This window comes from Mytilus galloprovincialis, chromosome 3, assembly GCF_965363235.1.
Source record: "Mytilus galloprovincialis chromosome 3, xbMytGall1.hap1.1, whole genome shotgun sequence".
NCBI lineage: Eukaryota > Metazoa > Mollusca > Bivalvia > Mytilida > Mytilidae > Mytilus > Mytilus galloprovincialis.
The window spans coordinates 71,360,259-71,381,203 of record NC_134840.1 but is presented as its reverse complement, the minus strand read 5'-3'; the positions used below and the strand labels follow the sequence as shown (position 1 = coordinate 71,381,203).

The 20,945-nt window shown below is 31.2% G+C and overlaps 1 protein-coding gene and 1 long non-coding RNA gene across 2 annotated transcripts in view; one reads left to right on the top strand and one right to left on the bottom strand.

Annotated features, from left to right (window-relative positions):
* LOC143066784 (uncharacterized) overlaps positions 1-20,945 on the top strand; it is a 61,426-nt gene that overhangs the window by 12,540 nt on the left and 27,941 nt on the right. Inside the window, exons 8-12 of the mRNA XM_076239595.1 lie at positions 225-350; positions 11,705-11,846; positions 12,528-12,694; positions 14,279-15,437; positions 16,413-16,493. Of these exons, the coding sequence (XP_076095710.1) occupies positions 225-350; positions 11,705-11,846; positions 12,528-12,694; positions 14,279-15,437; positions 16,413-16,493 (1,675 nt within the window). The remainder of the gene's footprint in view (positions 1-224; positions 351-11,704; positions 11,847-12,527; positions 12,695-14,278; positions 15,438-16,412; positions 16,494-20,945) is intronic.
* On the bottom strand, positions 5,931-11,330 carry LOC143068841 (uncharacterized). The gene is made up of 2 exons (XR_012976255.1): positions 11,085-11,330; positions 5,931-6,741 (listed from the first exon to the last, which is right to left on the bottom strand). It is a non-coding gene; the product is annotated as an uncharacterized LOC143068841 (long non-coding RNA).

Below are 20,945 nucleotides of genomic sequence, written 5' to 3'. Positions count from 1 at the left end.
TGCATTATTTGCAATAATAAAAAAAATTGCAATAATTTCTGAAATTACAGTATTTGGAACTCATGTACTTATAGAGTCCTTAGAAATTGATGATACTGAGCTGTGACTCTTATAGAGATCTAAGAAAATGTATCATGATTTAGATATGCATTGCTTTTTCTAGAATGGAAATAACATTTACAAAACTGACCAATCAATCATTGCATAATTTGTTTTCATTTCAGGACATAGGCATTACACATGTATGTGATGGTTTATATGAACAGAATTTAGACCAAGGTTTAAATACTCTGGTTCTGTGGAATAATCAGCTTACCTATCAAGGCATGGCATCCATAGCTAAAGCTCTTGTATGTAGACTTAATCATGCTAATTGAAATGGAACAAACTTTTATAAGCTTGTCTCTTCAATATTAAAAAAAATATAATCTATTTTGTTATTGTGTCACATATTGATTGACATGCATATTATGCAATACATTAAAACATGAATAGAACAATCAATACCCAGCCATAGTATTTGGATTATGAGACACAATGCACAAAATATGTACAAATATAAAAATCCAAAGATAATTTGAAGAACTATATATGAAAACTAATAACTATGATTTAAAGAGTATTTTCAAAATGATGAATAAAACAAGAAAAAATATATAAATTATTTTTCACTTTATATTTATCAAAAACTTCATACGCAGGTAGGTTAAGGCACTTTTAAACGTTTAATAGGGGCAAAATGTGATATTTCAAGAATAAAATTGTTTAAACAACAATTCATCAATCTTATCCTTACTACATGAATATATAAATTCAACAAATATCAGTAAACCGAAATTTTGGTCATGATCGCCTAGGTCACGTGACTTCCACAGGGGTAAAATGCCTTAATCAAATTGGCAAAAAACGGGTTACTAGACTAAATAAAAATCAACAAACTTTTTTTTAAACGAATCCTTGTGCTTTCCCGTTGCTTAAAAGTGCTGCGCGATTTTCCAGAAGTGAACATAATAAATTAAAATAATATTTTTAGTTTACCCGTCAGCATATAACGATAAATTTGTACACAGTTTCGTTCTTAATTTGATTACTGTTTCATATTCATTAAGCGCGCAGCACTTTTCTATTAGGTAATAACTACAGCTTTCTATTTCAGTTGATTTTTTTGAGAAATATCGTCTCTGGCAACCCGCTTTTTGTGAATTTAGATTTCGTAACTATGGTTTCGATAAATTGTCTATGTCATTCAAGCGCACTGACGACCCGAACAATCATCAAAGAACCGCAACTCTTGTCACAGTTAACGATTCTGGAGTATTTACATTATTAAACCTCAACATAAATTGATCTTATTGACAATATCCGTTGAAATCATTCGACCTTTGTAATAACCGACGATAGTAAAACAAGTTGTGCGTGTTTGCCGCACTTCTTCAGGTTTCAACTGTATGTAGAAAATCGAATTTTCCCGGAAAAGAGACTGACAAAATATGTGCAGTTCCACCTTCATACATAATTTGTAATACCAATCTCTATGCAAATTTGGTCGCTTAAACTTTGAAAAGTAGTCTTATAGTGTATTTGTTGGTTGTCTGAGTTCTAGATATATATGTCAGGGGCGGATCCAGCCATTTATGATTTTAAAAAAAAAGGGGTGGGGGTCCCAACCCAGAGTAAAAGTGGGGATTCCAACCATAATCTCCCATTCAAATGCATTGATCGTCCAAACAAAGGTGGGTTCCAACCCCCCCCCCCCCCCCCCTCCCCCCTGATCCGCCAATGTATGTTATAAGTTGACCGTGGTCCTGTTAGTCAACCATTTATTTTCTTCCAGCCCCAGGTGATTATAATGACTATGTCAGACTGTTTTTTGGGGGTATAGCTAGATTTTGCTATATAAATTACTGATCTCAACATATTTAAATCCTTTCTATTAAATGTGGATTTGTAAATTTATGCTAATAGTATGCATTAAATATTATATAAAGAAAACAAGCAGTTCTGACATATTCAGTTGTAAAATATGTTTGAAAATCAGTAATACAAATCCAATCAGAAGTCTTGAAAAGTATAGAGAATCAACTTAATTTTAAATGGAAGATAATTTCTATTCAGGGTGAGGCAACTTCAAAGTTTTCTTCATCTGTTGCTACACAGACATATTTTTTTGGTGGGGGTTGATCACTGTTGCTGTTGCTGTGTGAAAAATTATTTTCACTTTTTCCCACCATTTTGTGTTTTTCCAATTCTTACTAGGCAAGGATATTCATTTCCAAAATTGATGTCCCAGTCAGTAATCGCATACAGTTACATTTCATCTATCATGTATTTTTTGTATATATCAAACATCACATTTAATTTTGTGACCAAAAAAAATATTTTGTATTGGTGTTTTACAGTTTTAAAGGGTCAGTGGCTTGTTTTAATTTGGTTCATGTCTGTCAACATATCTGGTTTTTTTATTCATTAGGCTGTTAAGTTTCTCAAATGATTTTTTTTTTATGGCCAAGCCATATTTAGCCCACTATTCAGTATGAATTTTCTCATTGTCAAAGGAGGAATTTGCCTATAGTGTACATGTAATTACTTAATTATAAAGTTATTTCATTAGAACTTGCAATTGGTGGATAGTTGTCTCAATGGCAATCATACTACATCTCCTTATTTGATATAAAACAGACAAATTGCATTAAAGTCTTTGTGTGACCATGTATTGCTTACAAGTTTCTTGTTGACCCGCGCCCCTCTTTAAAAAATCTGGATAAACTTAGAAATTATATAACCAACACTAACCAAATTAGATTTCACATATATATATATGTCGATTTTCAATATATTTTTGAAAAATGATTCATTATTTAAAATAAAATCAGTTTATAAAACATGTGAAATTAGGATACCCAGCAATTTTTTTTAAAACTGTAAATATATACTGAAAGTTTTGCATCTATTACACTATTTCCAGTATAAGATCATTTATTATTGCATGTATTCAAGAATGGATGCCTTAGCTGTTATCTGCTCTTTGGTTGGGTTGTCTCATTGACATGCACATTCCCCAAATTCCATTCTCAATTTTACTAAAAAATGTTTATTTATTGAGATTTCTAATAATTCCTCATAAAAGTGCATGTTTCAGTTACAAATGTTTAAGAATGCAAGTTCTTATTATTACGATATTTACCTAGTCACATTTTTCGCTTTCAATTATTTCTGAATTTTCATGTATACAGTTTGAGTGGTTTACAATAGGCGATATGTGTTATGGAACTTTACGGAAGAAAAATAAATAAGCGAAGACAATGGTAGAAGTCTCATCTGTGTCTTATTTTGATAATGGAATAGCAATATTTTATGATTACATGTACAATGTATCTGTATATTTAACACAACTGAAAGTATGTTTTCTGTCCAAATACAGTCTAATGGAACATACTTCAAGTTCAACTTTTACTGGGATTCATGTTTAGTACCAAATTGTGGCTTTTATATTTTTTAATCACCTTTGATTGAGCTTTTGATATATTTTTTCTTTTTTCTGCATTATATACAGACATGACGGAGTTTGAATTTCGTCAATTGCTGGTATTCATTGATATCTACATGTCATTCATGTTGACCGACACTCTTTACCTTATAGTAGATTCTTTTAAATACAATGTATATTGCAAGAATATAAAAATCCTAAATTTAGCTGGTGAATGTACATGAAACTTTCCGTAACATTAGAATTATGGTGACTTGAATAACACCGGTATCACTCAGATTACAATTCTACCTTGACAGGTAAGTTTGTTTTTAGCCTATAAAATACTTATTTAGCCTTGAGAATTGAAAGGTCAGTTTATCCCATTCATACAATAGGAGTTGATGAATTTGGCTTCATGCCATTTACCTTGTCCAAAATTAAGGTCACTTTATTGTTATTGTGCTAATGTTAAAGAGAAAAAAAATATATTCTGACCAATACTTATATTTTATGCATCTTGATTTAATTGTTCAAAATCTGTTAATGTTTAATTTTGGGGGTTATTTTTGGCCTTTGAATAGTATATTTCTTTACATGGTAGATTTTTTTCAGATATAAAAAAAACTATCTCCTTGACTTTATAGAAATAGACTATGCTTGCAGCTTATCTATTACACTGTCTTGTTTTTTGTTTACACTAAAATTTGAAAGATTATTTAGTTGCAAAATATTTTAAAAGAGAGCTGATATTTTTTCTATCTTTAAATGTACATTGAAGGTAAAAATAATCATAGTGTGACAAGAATGAAGAAAACCTCTTGGTCCCAAAATAAACATCATCAACCAGGATAAAATTCCAAATATTAATTTATTATACTAATATCAGTTCAAATAGAATAAACTTTTAAAGATTATATTGATTCCTATAAAATTGGAATCTCAAGCCATTGTTTTGCATGTATAGGTCATGTCCAAACAGAAATTCAATAAATATGACAGTACAATGTACTCTAAGCACAAACACATAAGGTCACTGTGAAATAGACATCTAGGGAAAGAAACAGTCAGTTATACCAAACCAGTTTGACTAGATGTCTAGTTTAAAACCAGTTTGACTAGATGGTGTGTCCTATATTTTGACAATGTAAATGACATGAGGACCTGGATGCGTTTTTTTAATATCTGTATTCTTTAAATTTTTAGGGCATTTTTCTTTTAATAGCCTTAAAAATAACTCTCATTCTGTAAAATTCTCATGAAAATGATATTACTATTTATTCTTTCTGTTACAGATTAATTATCAATTCTGTACATTGATCATTATATTATCAGTATTTTATTACAGTTACCTAAGTTACCTTTTTATTTTGCACAGATATTCTTTAGACTTTTGCACCCCATTATTCTCTATTCTTTTTTTTGGTTTATTTTCCCTATTCTGTAATTTTTTTTGCTATTACATGTACATGTATTCTCTATTCTGTAAACCCCATTCAGATCCTCATAGGTAAACTTCTATTGTATGAATGGGATAGAGTGACCTTTCAATTCTCAAGGCTAAATAAGTATTTTATAGGCTATATACAAACTTACCTGTCAAGGTAGAATTGTAATCTGAGTGATACCGTTGTTTCTCAAGTCACCATAAAAGTACATGGTACCACCTTCTATTGAACAACCTGCATCTCAAACTTTGAACCTGTATTCACCACTGCATGTTTCATGTGTTTCATTTGTCATTATTTACATAATTTTCTAAGGATTTCTCAAGGTTGAATTTTTTTTCTGGTTTCTTTTTATTGAATTTTGTACTGCAACACCCTCAATTGTTAAAGGCAGTACAATTTTCAAGACGAGCATTTCAGCTAAATGACTATGTTGTATGAAATTTGCTCGTAGTTGTAGGCCTAATACTGACCTTTAGTTTTTTACTTTTACATCATTTAGTTGCTTGCCCTTATTTGGGAGAGTTGTCTCATTAGCAATGAAACCACATTTTCTTAATTTTGTATGTACCCATACATGTACATGATATTTAATGCCCTTTCTTAATCTGATATATGTTAATGTCACAGAAAAACTCTCAAAAACATGTTTACGATCACATGACTATTGTCTCATTGGCAATCATACCACATCTTCTTTTTTATATTTACCAAGTCACATTTTATGTGCCAGTCTCTCAAAATGCTTAAGCTAAAGCTTATGTTGTTCTTTTTTGGTTGCTGTCTGTCATTATTTGTTAATTTGTGTATTAAAGGTAGCATAACTCATGTACAAATGTAATCATGGTAATTGTATGTATAAATGCAAATGATAAAGAGTTTTACTCATTGTTGAAAGCTGTACAGTAACCTATAAATAGTTGTGATGAACATGATGAAACATCCAAGAACTTTCATAAAAATCTGAAATCAAACTGGCCTTATTACTCATGAAATTGTAATGCAAGTACAGTGCATAAATAGAAATATTTAATCAAATTAATGTTTTGATACACACGCTTGACAAAAAATTAATGGATGATGTTACTGTTCAAATGTTGATACTGCAGCTGTTCTTATGAACATAATGTAAATTTACAGATATCTATAACATTTAGCCCTTTTATGTTGGTCTTTTGTTCATAATAAATTGCACATGTAATTTTTCCACTATACAGGTACAAAATTGTACAACGTACATGTATATGAGCACACATTCTTTTTAATCAAATTGTACTTGTTTAGATTAATCTCTGTGTGACATGTCTGTGTTCATGATGAAAACTAGAACTGTTCACCTTTGGTCATCCTTAACTGCTGTCATGGCTGTGGAACGATCTCTACGAGGCTGCTACAAGATGTTGAATTACTTTATAGATTACATGAGGTTTTTTCTTTACACATGTTTCCATCTGTAGGTTCTGTTAATTTTACAATTTAACAGTCACTTTAAATTTCTGCATTCTATTTAAATGGAGGGTTTTCTTTCTGTACAGAAAAAACAGGCAAGAAAAAGTGGGTGTCAAAAACTGGATCCTCCTTTCACCTTTAAGCTGAGTCTTACTATATTGTTTTTAATCATTTTTAACATGCTGTTTGACATCACCATGATCACAAGTGCTGTGGAACGTCTGGTTGGAAAGTTATCTTTATTCCATTTCAAAAAGTTATGTTGCCCTGAACACATGTTGTCCATGTTTTCGGTTCATACATCCTGCAGTCACGTATTGCAATGTACATGTAAGGCTTATCTTTTGCACTTTTGTTCTCATCATTGTCATCTTGAACCTGTAATAAAAAAAAAGTAACAATTGACAATCGTGTACACAAAAAAAAAAAAAAAACATCTAGTAAGCAGTATAACAGTATTACTGATAAAAATATTTTTCATATATATATATATAAACATGAAGGACTAATTATATTGTAATCCAAACTTACATGCAAAAATTCTGTGAAAAGAGATGTGTTCAAAACTTAACAATATCCACCTAACATTTTTGTAAAATAGTCACTATCAAAATAAAAACTTTTTGCAAAATTAAAATAACTCCGCTACATTATGTATGTATGTAAATACAATGAAATAGTTGTGCCTGTCTCGTTTGAACATGTTGAATTGTTTTACATTGTTTTACATTGTAATTTCGGTGTCTTTTATAGCTGACTATATGACTATGCGGTATGGTCTTTGCTCATTGTTGAAGTCCCGTACCGTGACATATAGTTGTTAATTTGTGTGTCATTTTGTTCTCTTGTGGAGAGTTGTCTCATTTGCATTGATACCATATCTTCTTTTTTATATTAGTTAATTTAATTTAATTCAAACCAAAACGAATTTAAATTATATGCTTGTTTCCAGCCTCCAATTTGAAACAAAAAGGTTCAGCTAGTAATTCACCTTTTCCATAATCTATATATAGGACTATGGGTAAATGGTAATCTCATTGTTCGTACACCAAAATGAAAATAACGCCACATCATTGGATGGAATTCAAATATTTAGTAAGTGTTAAGCCAATCAACTTTTTGGTGAACGCTTTTGAAAATATTAGCCAGAATGCATAAGATTCCGAAACGACAAATCTATTTTATGTCTTATTTTTTTAAATGATTATACAGGTACATTTCAGAACAGTGAATGTTCTAACTTCCAAGCCTATACCAAATTAGCATTAAACACCATATACACATATAGGTATATGATTGAATGTGATGCTATCTCAGTGGTGGATCCACAAATTTTCATAAGTTGGGGCCCACTGTACTTACTACCTAAGAAGGGCCAACAAATAAATTTCCTCCAGAAAAGGTGGGCCCAGAATAATTATAATATTAATTTTCCTTTTTAGGCCACACCAACATGACCAATTCATGATTAAGTTTCTTGTTTTATGGATTTTTGGACTCCAAAAATTGGGGCGAGCGAGCGATCTGAAAATTTTAATTAAAAAATATTCAATTTGCAATTTTTTAGGTGAAGCATGAAAAATAAAGGCGAACGATTATAATGTTTTTTTGTAAACATAAAATGTTAGACTTTGGCAATATTCATGATATTAAAGCTTGATTTATCACAAGTTTGTACCCTGACATTTCTTTAATGTATGAAGTGTTTTTCCCTGTACACCATTAAATAATTGAATAATTAGATGTGGTATATGTATGTGTGCCAAAGAGACAAATCTCCTTCCAAGTCATAATCAAGTTGGGAACCACCCCACAATGTTATAGAATATCCCTTTTATGAGGGGTCATATAAGTTATAATATATATTTTATAAAAAAAAATTATAAAAAAACACTTTTTAGTACAAAACGCCTCATATTTTCTGAAAGAACTATATAGCTATCTGGTATTAAATGGTCAAAACATGTCTACAAATTTTGTAATATTTCTGGACTTTAATCAACCACACATATCATTTACTTTTCTATTATTCAGAAAGTGTGGACCCCTTTTTTAGAAAAGATGTTTCAAATATGATGTAGTTTTCCTCGTTTTAAGTAAAAAATTCTAAGCTTTTCCAAGGATTTGTATATAGTAGCACTATACAAATCCTTGGTTTATTCTATTTTTCTTTTCTATAACAGTAAAATAACCCCTTACTTGAAGAAATGTTCTTCCAAACCCGATAACAAATTCAAGTCATTTATCGGCCTTTTACACCGGCTAGGGCTATAACCCAGACTAAACAGCAAGCTATAAGGGCCCCCAACATAACTAGAGTACACAATTCAAACAGGAAAACCAACTATCCAATATATATATATATACAAACTGAGAAATAACAGGCTATGAACCACATCAACAAACTACTGAACGACAGGCCCCCAAATCAATCCTGACAGGTACATAAACATGCAGCGAGTATGGGTTGTTTTGTTCTGCCGGCATACAATATATTTGCACTATATTTGCAATTGAAGCCAACTGTTCTTTAGAAGTTCTGACAACGAACATATTTTGTAAGTAAGGGGAAGGAAACCAATGTACAGGCATTTTTTCCTGTTATATATTTATATCGGAGTACTCCCACTTGGGATACAATGTATATAGGTTTATAAATTATTAATAAAAAAAAATACACAAGATATTTATACAGTGTGGTCGGGTGCTTATAGGTTTTAAAAAATAAATACAGGTAAGACAGTGATTTGAAAACAAGTGTTAATATCTTTTTATAATATATACAAAAAAATGATGCGGGAAATGGACATGATTACATTTCCAGATGCGGGAAGGGGGAATATATAAAAAAAAAAATAATCCTGTTTTGAAAAAAATAAGTGCGGGCAGGTTGGTCAAACAAGGAATTAAATTGGTGTGGCCTTTATACACGTTTACTTTTCTACATTGGCTAGAGGTACATGTATAGGGGGAGGGTTGAGATCTCACAAACATGTTTAAACCCGCCGCATTTTTGCGCCTGTCCCAAGTCAGGAGCCTCTGGCCTTTGTTAGTTTTTTATTATTTTAATTTTAGTTTCTTGTGTACAATTTGGAAATTAGTATGGCGTTCATTATCACTGAACTAGTATATATTTGTTTAGGGGCCAGTTGAAGGACGCCTCCGGGTGCGGGAATTTCTCGCTACATTGAAGACCTGTTGGTGACCTTCTGCTGTTGTTTTTTTCTATGGTCGGGTTGTTGTCTCTTTGGCATATTCCCCATTTCCATTCTCAATTTTACTTATATTCATAAAGACTGTAACTAGTATAGCAACAGAATGAACCTTATTCTGGTAGTACAAAATGTTGAACAGAAAGAACTTCTGTAGCTGTCTCATGATATAATTATAATTATGTACACACAAAATGTACAATGTACATCCTACAGGCCCATAACCAGGAATTTCCAAGGGGGGGTCGGACTCACAAACTCGACTTTAACAGTCACAATTCGAACAGAACATTGACTTTAAGTGCTTATTTGTTTTCGTCCGAACCCCCCTGGCTACGGGTATGCCCTACATCTCCTTTTATTCATATACATATTAAAGAACTTAAACATGAAGCATACAGAATAAAATAAGGGTATATATTGTATATATAAGATTTACACTTGGGTACAGGACAAATAGCCCAGGTTTTTAAAAACTTCTTTTAGGTCTGTCAGAATTTCTATTCAGTAAGTACTACATTTGCTTGTACACTACAGACGAATACATCTTATCGCTATTTGTCCGCCATTACTGGATATCACACAGGTTACCGTAAAATTTTGACGTCACAAAACAAAATATCTGACGCCACAATTGAAAAGTGATTGTTGTATGCGTCAAAAGTTCAAGCGGCCGGGTCAGCCGGGATTAGCGATAAGGTGTATTAGTATACGTACTGTGCAAAATTTTCTTTAGAAAATAAGAATCTGGCCTGCGGCAGCCTAAGAATAAAACATCAATCAGCATACAGTTACTCTTAAGTCTTTCGAGTCTTTATGTGAATAAAAATCTAGAATTTTTGTTGTTTTAGAACGTAAAAAAACTGACCTTGCATTCATGATGCAGCTTTGAAATTGAGGAAAATGTAGTTTGTACATGTACATACATGACATAGCTAACTTTAGAACATCTGGAAGTGTCTTGCCTACACACTGTCTGCAAAGTTATAAACTCTGTGATAATAAAGGTGCTCACTACAGTTCCTATTGATAATATTGAGGTGGGGTCTTTGTTGAAAATTTAGTCTAGTGTCTTCTTCTACAGATGCAAAATTTTTAGACCAGCAGCTTGTTATTATAATTGCCAATCTCATGTTCTTATATCACTCGCTGTCAAAAAAAATCATATCCATGATTCATGAATTCAAACAGATTGACTGTCAGCTGGCCAACCATGGAATACACTAGACCTTAAGTTTTTTTTACATCAACAAGTGAAACTATAGCATAACAAACTTCCTGGACAGCTCATTCTAAAACTTCACCTAAACTGCACATAAACACTGTGGACCATGAAAGGACTTGCAATTAAGACAGTTCAGGCATAGTATACTATGCAATTCCTTGGTTCAGGGATAATTTCTAAATCAGATGAAAAAAAGGGGGAGAATTTCAACTTCAAGGGTAGATTTTTGTCAAAATGAAGATAGTCGGCTACAGAAAACAGCAAAAAGACGACAGAATACTTACTCATAGTCAAGTTATGGCGTACAATTCGGCTTGTAAGCTGAAATCCGTGGGTACATAGGCCATTATTCGCCTCTTGCAACAAAAACATTCCGTCCGTTCAAAACATGTGGTTCAAGCTTCCTGTTGAATCGGTTTTCCAAATAAGGAAAACAAGCCACGCCTCCGTTGCGAGATCGACAAGTAGGATTTTCATACAATACAAGTTATGGCTTGTAAAATAATGTGACATTTTATTTTTATTTTCAAGAAATTATCATTATTTATCTAGTTCTGCATAGTTTATCAATAAAAAGATCAAAATACAAGAGCGATTGACGACCAGAGAAATGAAGCGGACAGCGTCGTCACTATGGAGACGCAACGTTACTCATTAATATTCATGAGCATCACAAGAGTTATTTGCCCCTGAAAAAAATGCCTTAACATACCCGCGTATCTAATTGAAAATATTTACGTAAAGATATCTAGAAAAGTTATTTGAACTCCCATCCAACATATATTATTTAACTTGAGTGGCTAAAACAGTCATCACTTAATCACTGCAACCTTTTAATCTTAAAAAAATCATAGAATGTTATGAATGAACTTTTTTGAATACTTTTATTGACTTGTTATTTCAGACCTCTACACAATGTCTAGAAACTTTAAACTTAGGACACAATAATATAACAAACGAAGGAATTCATCAAATGAAGGAGGGACTTCTACAGAACAAATCTTTATTACGTCTTGGTCTACAGGGAACTAAAGTCACTTGTGAAGGTTTGAATGAAAGAAATGATGATATTTTAGTACTTTATCTGAGTTATTTTATTATCCTCAAAGCTTAAATTTTGTATATTGAATTCTGATTGTGCTATTTCGTTGATAGCTATGTGTAGCCTGTAGGAGGTGCTTTTAAATTTTTTTATCATTTTTTTTTTTAGCTGAAAATTGTATAACTTGACCTAGGAAGCACTTATCGACTTTACTGCCAATAGAAACCAAACAGATATCTGTAAATTTGCTGCAGGAGAAATTTTCAATTATTTCACATTCACAAGAAATGCATAAAACCTAACCCAATTATTTGTAAATTGTTAATACTATTGATGTGAAGTACTCAAATGGAACCTCTGCATGTTGAAATAATAAAAGTATTATTTCATGTTATACATTTAAACTTATACATGTAGAAGATAAAATCACAAAATACTGAACTCCTGAGAAAAATTTAAAACAGAAAGGTCCTAATCAAATTGTAAAATCAAAAGCTCAAACACATCAATAAATGAAAAACAACTTATACATGATTTTATAACATTGGCGTTTAACATCAAGTTTTCACTTTTCTTGGCTGAGAACAATCATTCTTAGTACTGCAGCTTGATATAAAAAAGATAAAGGCAAAAGTAAAGAAATATAGTCATTAAATAATACATCATTCACCTTTCTTTAATATAGGAGCAGTAGCATTAGCAGAAGTAATAGCAGACAGTCAGAATTTTTTACGGATTGATTTGCGGGAAAATGAGATAAAAACAGCTGGTCTGATGGCATTATCATTATCACTTAAAGTCAACGATATTTTACATCGACTGGACTTGGATAAGGACTTAAAGAAAGAAACTGTAAGTGTTCCTTTATAGAAATTTATCAACATTTTATAAAAGTTTACAAACACATGAAACAGTAACGGTAGACTTACTAGAAAGCCCTCAACACCAATCAAATGAAAAAAGGAAACAACACAATATTCCATAGCAAAGCAAGTTTTATTCCACATACAACATACTTTTTGTCGAGCCTGCAACTTTTGTTGCAGAAAGCTCGACATAGGGATAGTGATCCGGCGGCGGCGTTAGCTCACTTCTTAAAAGCTTTATATTTTAGAAGGTGGAAGACCTGGATGCTTCATACTTTGTATATAGATGCTTCATGTTACGAAGTTTCCGTCAGTCACATGTCCAATGTCCTTGACCTCATTTTCATGGTTCAGTGACCACTTGAAAAAAAAGTTCAAATTTTTTGTAATGTTGAATTCTCTCTTATTATAAGTAATAGGATAACTATATTTGATATGTGCGTACCTTGCAAGGTCCTTGTGTCTGTCAGACAGTTTTCACTTGACCTCGACCTCATAATTTCATGGATCAGTGAACAAGGTTAAGTTTTGGTGGTCAAGTCCATATCTCAGATACTATAAGCAATAGGGCTAGTATATTCGGTGTATGGAAGGACTGTAAGGTGTACATGTCCAACTGGCAGGTGTCATCTGACCTTGACCTCATTTTCATGGTTCAGTGGTTATAGTTAAATTTTTGTGTTTTGGTCTGTTTTTCTCATACCATATGCAATAGGTCTACTATATTTGTTGTATGGAATGATTGTTAAGTGTACATGTCTAGCGGGCAGATGACATGTGACCTTGACCTCATTTTCATGGTTCAGTGGTCAAAGTTAAGTTTTTGAGTTTTGGTCTTTTTATCTAATGCTATATGCCATAGGTCAACTATATTTGGTGTATGGAAATATTTTATGATCTTTATGTCAGTCGAGCAGGTTTTATTTAACCGTGACCTCATTTTCACGGTTCATTGCACAGTGTTAAGTTTTTGTGTTTTGGTCTATTTTTCTTAAACTATAAGTAATGTGTCAACTATATTTGTTGTATAGAAGCATTGTTAGCTGTACCTGTCTGCCTGGCATGGTTCATCTGACCTGGACCTCTTTTTCAAGGTTCATTGGTCTTTGTTTAGTTATCTTGGTTAATGTTAAGTTTATGTGACAGTTGTAATAAAGCTTAGCTTTATACTTAGGACTATCAACATAATATCAATGATTAGTATAGAAGGCGAGACATTTCAGCGTGTGCACTCTTGTTTATATTTTAAAGATTTATTCATCTATTGAATCCACTTTATATAAAAAATATGTGAAATGTCAACACTTTACACATCAATAAAACAACTAAATGTATGCACATTCAATAATTTTAAAAAATTGAATGCTTTAAACAACTACAAAAAGCAATAAAATGCACACTTCATGTTCATCAAAATTTATAAAAAGTAGTCTTTGTAAATGTTGCCGTTGCCAATAATTGTTTAATTATACAACATCAAACTTTAAACTGTCAACCAATTAGAATGCATGAATCATTTCAAATTTAGATATAGTGAATTTATAGCTTTTAGCTCTGGTGTTATTTACAGGGAATAAAAGACTATGCAGATCAACAAAAAAGGTTACTGCAGGACATTAACAAAAAGTTAGAGGATAATCGAGAAATGTTTTATAAATTGGAAAGAGAGAAAAATTTAGAGAAAGCCAAACAGGCTAAAGAACATGATGATGAGGAATCAGAGATGACATATTTTGAACATTGTGATAAAGTTAGACGGCCTAGTTTATTATATATGCCAGACTGTCCCCGTGAAGTCACTTTAGATTCGCCTCGTTGTACAGAAGAACCTGTTGATTACATTCCATTTTCAGCTCCAAACTCTGTTATTACAACTCCTCCTGGGGAATTACTTCTGTCCCCACAGTTCTGTCCCTCTGTGAAAGCCCGTAAAATATTCACAGTCACGAAATGTGCTCCCCATCCTTCTGGTTTAAGTATACCTTCTATACGACCACCAGTAGGGGAACATCCAATAGCACTATCGTCCTCAACGCCAGTGTTACCGTTACAGCCAGTGCTAATAAACTCATCCAGTGAAATTCCAAATAATTCAGATATAATGAACAGTGATGGTGATAAAATCACTATAACATCAATTCCAAAAATAGAACCGTTGACTGTTTCTGATGTTACTAATGCTCTTGTAAATGAAAGTGTAAACCAATTTCTTAACCAAATTATCTGTGATGACTCTACAAAAACTGGTTCTACAAAAGACTCCAATGTTTCAGAGTCTACAGACACAAAATTAAGTACTGTTAGTGTTGTGACTCCTGACATGGATGCAAATGGTGATCATAGTGAAATAAATGTGCAATCAAACAATGACGAAAATCCTCTACCAAAGAATTCAGATTCAGAAGAAAAGAGCAATAAAAATGATATTCAAAATTCTGAATTATCTAATGTTGTGATAAACAATAGACAATTAGAACTAATAGCTAATAGGGAAACTGACTCTGGTGTGGGGAGCTACGATTCTGAACAGTGGACTAATGTTGAAGATGCTGTAGTCAAACCTAATTTCCAAACTTCACTGACATTAAATGGACTTACACAAGAATTAGCAAATGCTATTGAAGGACTAGAAGTCGTTCCTGATAATTCACAATCTTCTTGTAATGGTCTGACAGAAGAATTAGCTAGTACCATGGATGGATTGAATGTTCCAGCTAACCATTCAGAAGGTATAATAATTATAATTTGTGTAATCCACTCATATTCAGATGTTTTAAAAGATATTCTTTACAAAAACATAACAAAAGAAGAAATATAGTCCTATTAAGGTGGCTCGTGGGTACAAAAATTTCAGCAAAGAATTGAACCTTTATTTTTTCATTACAAATTTTATTTATTACACTATTAGTTATTACTTTATGATATGGTAAAAAAATCAACCCAAAAAAATCCATTCGGTTTGGCCCCAGATGACTTTTAAAATGTTTATATCATTGAAATATCTCCCTTTGGTGCAAAAATGCCTTTTTTTGGCATTAAATTTGAAATATCTATTTTAACTGATCGGTGACCTATATTTTTTATTATTGTTTTCATATCAGCTGTACATAAACTAAATAATTGTAAAATTTAAGCGATTTCTGTAATTAGGTTATTTTTTTATTTCGATATTACTACTATTTCTCCTATATTAGTTCAACAGAAAAAAAGGACATTAACAAAAATGTATGCTTCTTCCGGAGGCAGATTGTGAGCTTAAATGAACGGTGACCCCATTTTTTTATTTCATTTTTCTTTTAAGTATATGATAAAGTTCATTTATAAAAAAATATAGCAAAAACCTATATTAGAAAAAAAAATTGATTTATACCCAGGAGCCCCCTTAACAAAGATTAAGATAGCCCATATCGATAAAAACGTAATGTTTCTTGGTTTTTGAGAATGCACATTTAAATACATAATGTAAACTTTTTTTTAGCTTCACCAGCCCATGTACTAGTACAGTCAATGGCAAAAGACAAAAATTAGATTGTCAATTCTTATTTTGTTTACAAATACCCTTTCATATAGGATTTAGTTCTGTTTTCCTCTGTTGTGTTTTTGTTTTATGTTAATTGGTTGAACTGTTTTCACATCAGTATAAAAGCCAATTTCTTTGTGCATGTATATGGTTTATAATTAGAATTCTCTTTTGATTTTGATAGGTGATGTTAGTCCTGATGATTTTGAAAGAGAACTGGATGAAATGTTAGCAAATGTTAAAATGACATCTAACACAATTCCTGGTAAGTATAACAATGTATAATGTGCTTATTTAAGATATGGACGAATAATGGAATTTTTTTAACAGTTCTCGAAAATAGGAGAATTTTTACATTCAACTTATCATTTTTGTCGAGCCTTCGACTTTAGTTCACAAATATTCACTCTGTGGTTAAAGTTTTTGAAATTTCAATAATTTTCTTAAACTATTCTAGATTTCTACCAAACTTGTACAGAAGCTTGTTTATGATCATAAGATTGTATCCAGAAGGAAATTTGTAAAAATAAAAGTCCATTTTTTCCGTATTTTTATTATAAATGAACTTAGTTTTTTTGCCCGAAAACATTACATTCACTCTGTGGTCAAAGTTTTTGAAAGTTTAATAACTTTCTTACTCTATCCTTGGTTTGTACCAAACTTGGACAGAAGCTTGTTTGTGATCATAAGATAGTATACAGAAGTAAATTTTGTAAAAATAAAATTCTATTTTTCCATATATTACTTATAAATGGACTTAGTTTTTCTGCCAGGAAATATTACATTCACTCTGTGGTTAAAGTTTTAAAAATTTTAATAACTTTCTTAAATACTATTTTGGATTTGTACCAAACTTGGACAGAAGCTTATTTATGATCAAAAGCTAGTATCTAGAAGGAAATTTTGTTTTAATGTTGTACCTGTGTATCTGTCATGTCTGTATTTTACATATAAATAGACTAAGTTTTTTTCCAGTTAACATTACATACAGTCTGCAGTTAAAGTTTTTAAAACATATATTGCATTCATAAACTATCTTGGATTTTTACCAAACTTGGACAGAAGCTTTTTACAATCAAAATATAGTATCAAGAGGAATATTTTTATTGATTTTTTTCCTCACTTTTGTTGAGCCTGCGATTAACAGCAAAAGTAGACAAGACACTTGGTTCCGCGGAACCCTTACACATTTTTCTTTTACATGACAAAAAATTAAATTACAGAATAGAAGATCAGTAATTACAAAGCTGCTTTAGAACACAAATCTAGGAATTTGTTTATCTGGCCTTAACAATTCTGTTGAGTTTATAGATACCATGCAAGACTTTAAACATAAAATTCAATCACAATCAGTTAAGTAGGGGTTAAATTTCACTTGCTTTTCTTCTTACTGATTGTTTTGAAAAACCTTATGCCATGCTGTTTAATGCAGACAAAAGGCTATACTGGAACTTTTTATTTAGCATACTGCTGATTCATTATTATTTGTGGAATACCAATTTCTGTTGATAACATAGATAAATGTCAACCACAAATTTAAACATTGTTAAATGTTCAAGAAAGTGCAAATTTTCTACTTGTTCACAGACTTTGCATTATCATATATAGTCGAACCTCGTTGTGTCGAACTGGGTTGTGTCAAAAACTCGGATGAGTCGAAGTAATTTCTCGGTCCTGGCATATTTCCCGTTTGATCAATGCATTTTAACCTCTGATGAGTTGAACTCGGATAATTCAAATTCTCGATTAAGTCGAGGTAATTCTTAAGTCCCGTCGATGTAAAATTAATGTAAATTGACCCTGATGTCTCGAAGTTCAAAATTAAAAAAGAAAAATTGAAAGAAATAAAAACTTTAAAAATAAAATTCATAACGGATGTTTTTCTTGTTTAACCTATTCATTTCCATCAGTGATTAAAGCTGTGTAAATTCCATAGTGATTAAAGCTGTGTAAACATACTTGTTTGTAAAACAGTTAAAATGACATGTTTATGATGACCGCTAATCAACACCTTTGTTGATCGTCCAAGCTGAACTTGAATGTGCCGAACCTATTTCACTTGGTATAAAAACGAAACGAATTTTAATGACCCAAGCTGAGATTAAATTAACCATTAGAATAAGAACAATAATTAAAAGGATTAAAATATTTTATTAATTATTATAAGTCGGTCTTTTTAATCTATGAACACTGACGTTCTCTAAAGATTAGTTATGAAAATATTTTCGCGAGTGATTCCATAAATTATAGTGACTGACCTTTGTAAATATTTGTGTATTGATTTTATTTGTCAATGTTGTGTGTTGAATCTTAAAAATACGGAACATAAATACACAATCATATATTATCATATCAAAAAAGCACAATGATCAATAAACATGCATCTAGTTTACAGAAATCACATATTGGTATTTCATACATTTCAAATATATGACGTCACACTCGACCTCGGATTAGTCGAACCTCGGATGAGTCAAATACTTTCGTCTGGTCCCTTCGACTTCGACACAACGAAGTTCGACTGTATTCACTAAAAGTAATTTTTTTTTCAATCAATGAGGTAAATGTCAACCACAAATTTAAATTCAAGAAATTGCAAATTTTCGATATGATTGCTCACATTGGCATTATCATATATTCACAAAAAATGACATTTTTCTCACTCAATGAAAAATGTTATTAATGAAAATAAATGAAACCACAATAAGAATATACATGTACAGACAATAGGTTTAATAAATTAATTTGACTTTCATAGGGATCAATTTGAACAGTTGGAAACCTGCATCTTAATCTTCTGATTATTTAATTGATTTGCATTTACTTTTTTTTTATTCCAAAGGTATACAGGAAACAGAAGTCTTCCAAGACAGTCAAGTGCAGTAAAAAGAGTAGGAGGAAAACTGCAAAAATTTCTATTCCACACAGACAGTTAGATAGAAATACATTATCATTAGTTTTGTTTGATAAGAAAATTAAAGTTTAAGATAGCAATAGCACTTTTGTTTTGTGATTATTTTTTTTACATTTTTGCTTGATATTTAAAAGTTATGGACACGTTAGATGGTTATTTTCTTAAAGTATGAGTAGTATTCTCGACTTGAAAAAATCCCTTTTTAAATCACAAGTTGTCTATATAAACAGTTGATATTCTCCGTAAAAGAAAAGTTACATTTGTTTTTTTTTTTCAATGAAAAAATCCCTCTTTAAATCACAAGTTGTCTATATAAACAGTTAATATTCTCAGTAACAGAGACTCTGTAAAAAAAAAGTTACATTTGTTTTTTTTTTTCCATATAATTACAATCATATTTGTCTTTAAAACAAAAAAATGATGCAGACATTAGTAACACTTGAATGATTCAGACATTAGAAACACTGGCCAGAGTTTCCTCAACATTGTTGTATTTTGCACACATGAAATGTTCTATTTTACTGGCCTTTTTATTTGGTCTCATAGTGTTAAGCCCAGTTATTTTCATTATCATTGTGACATTGGCTTTCATTTAATATTATAAACCGATAAACTGTTCTAAAGAAATTATCTAAGGATTATGGAAATTAGTTTTGTTTTGTTTGAGTTGTTTTCATCAAGTTTAGAGTTACAGTTAGCAAATGCTTATCCTCAGAGTGTTGATGGGTATACAGTCAAATCTGTAATGTTAACTTTAAATGGTTGTTTCAGGAAATCAGTAAGGTCGCTTGAAATGTAACTTTCTTTTGTAGACTCCAATCTATGGTTTTATTAAGGAATCCATGTAGTCTATATATTTTGTAATTAGATTATTTTCAGCTTCTGGAAATATTTGACAAACTTTGTAGTTTTTATTTGATTATTTTGAAAGTGATATAAGTAGTTATTTTATATAATTATTGCTAATTAGGTACAATCAGTAAATGAAAGATCTCCCTGTTTTATGCAATAATATTGCTGTACGATGTGTATTAGTTAGTAATCAGATATATCTGTTCACCTTATAAAGGTAATTTTGTACTGTTTAGCATTAGATATGTAAATTTTGTTTTTGTAATTAAAAACGAAAGTGTTGTCATATATTTCAATAAGTTATCTATTTTTAAACATGGATATATTTAAACTTGTTAGATAAAATAATTATAAAGTGAATGTTTTCATTCTACATAGGGTAAAGATGTTACATTTTGTAATAGTTTGACCATTGGTCAAAACAACTGCTGCCACTTATCTTCTACAGCTTACATTCTCTTCAGTTTTGCAACATCAGCTTATCCTTTAAAGGATAAAGGATTTCATCAATTTGTCACTGTTTCCTCTAATATTACGTTCCAGAATGAAGCAACCTTTATTCATAAAGGATGTTTATTTGTTTAGTGATAACATCTTGGATTTGTTAATTTTTATACAAAATTTTGTAACCTTAACCTGCATTTTATGGAGGACGGTCAAGGTTTAGTTTGTTGCTTTGAAGGTAAAATGTAAGCAGCTGTAAAATAATTTATTAGTAGATGAAATTTTGATAGTTGTATAGTTCATACAAAAAAGTTCACCTTTGCAGTTTATATATGATCGAGTATGCAGTTAAGGTTCTTATTAAGGTCAAAGAAAAGATATTTTCTTAGACATTTTGGATAGAAATATGAATATTCATAGACACAATTAGGTAACCTTGATCTAGTTTTATGTTTGACCAAGTCAAATTTTAAAAAATGAATGTTAAACGACTTCTAAGGGATTACT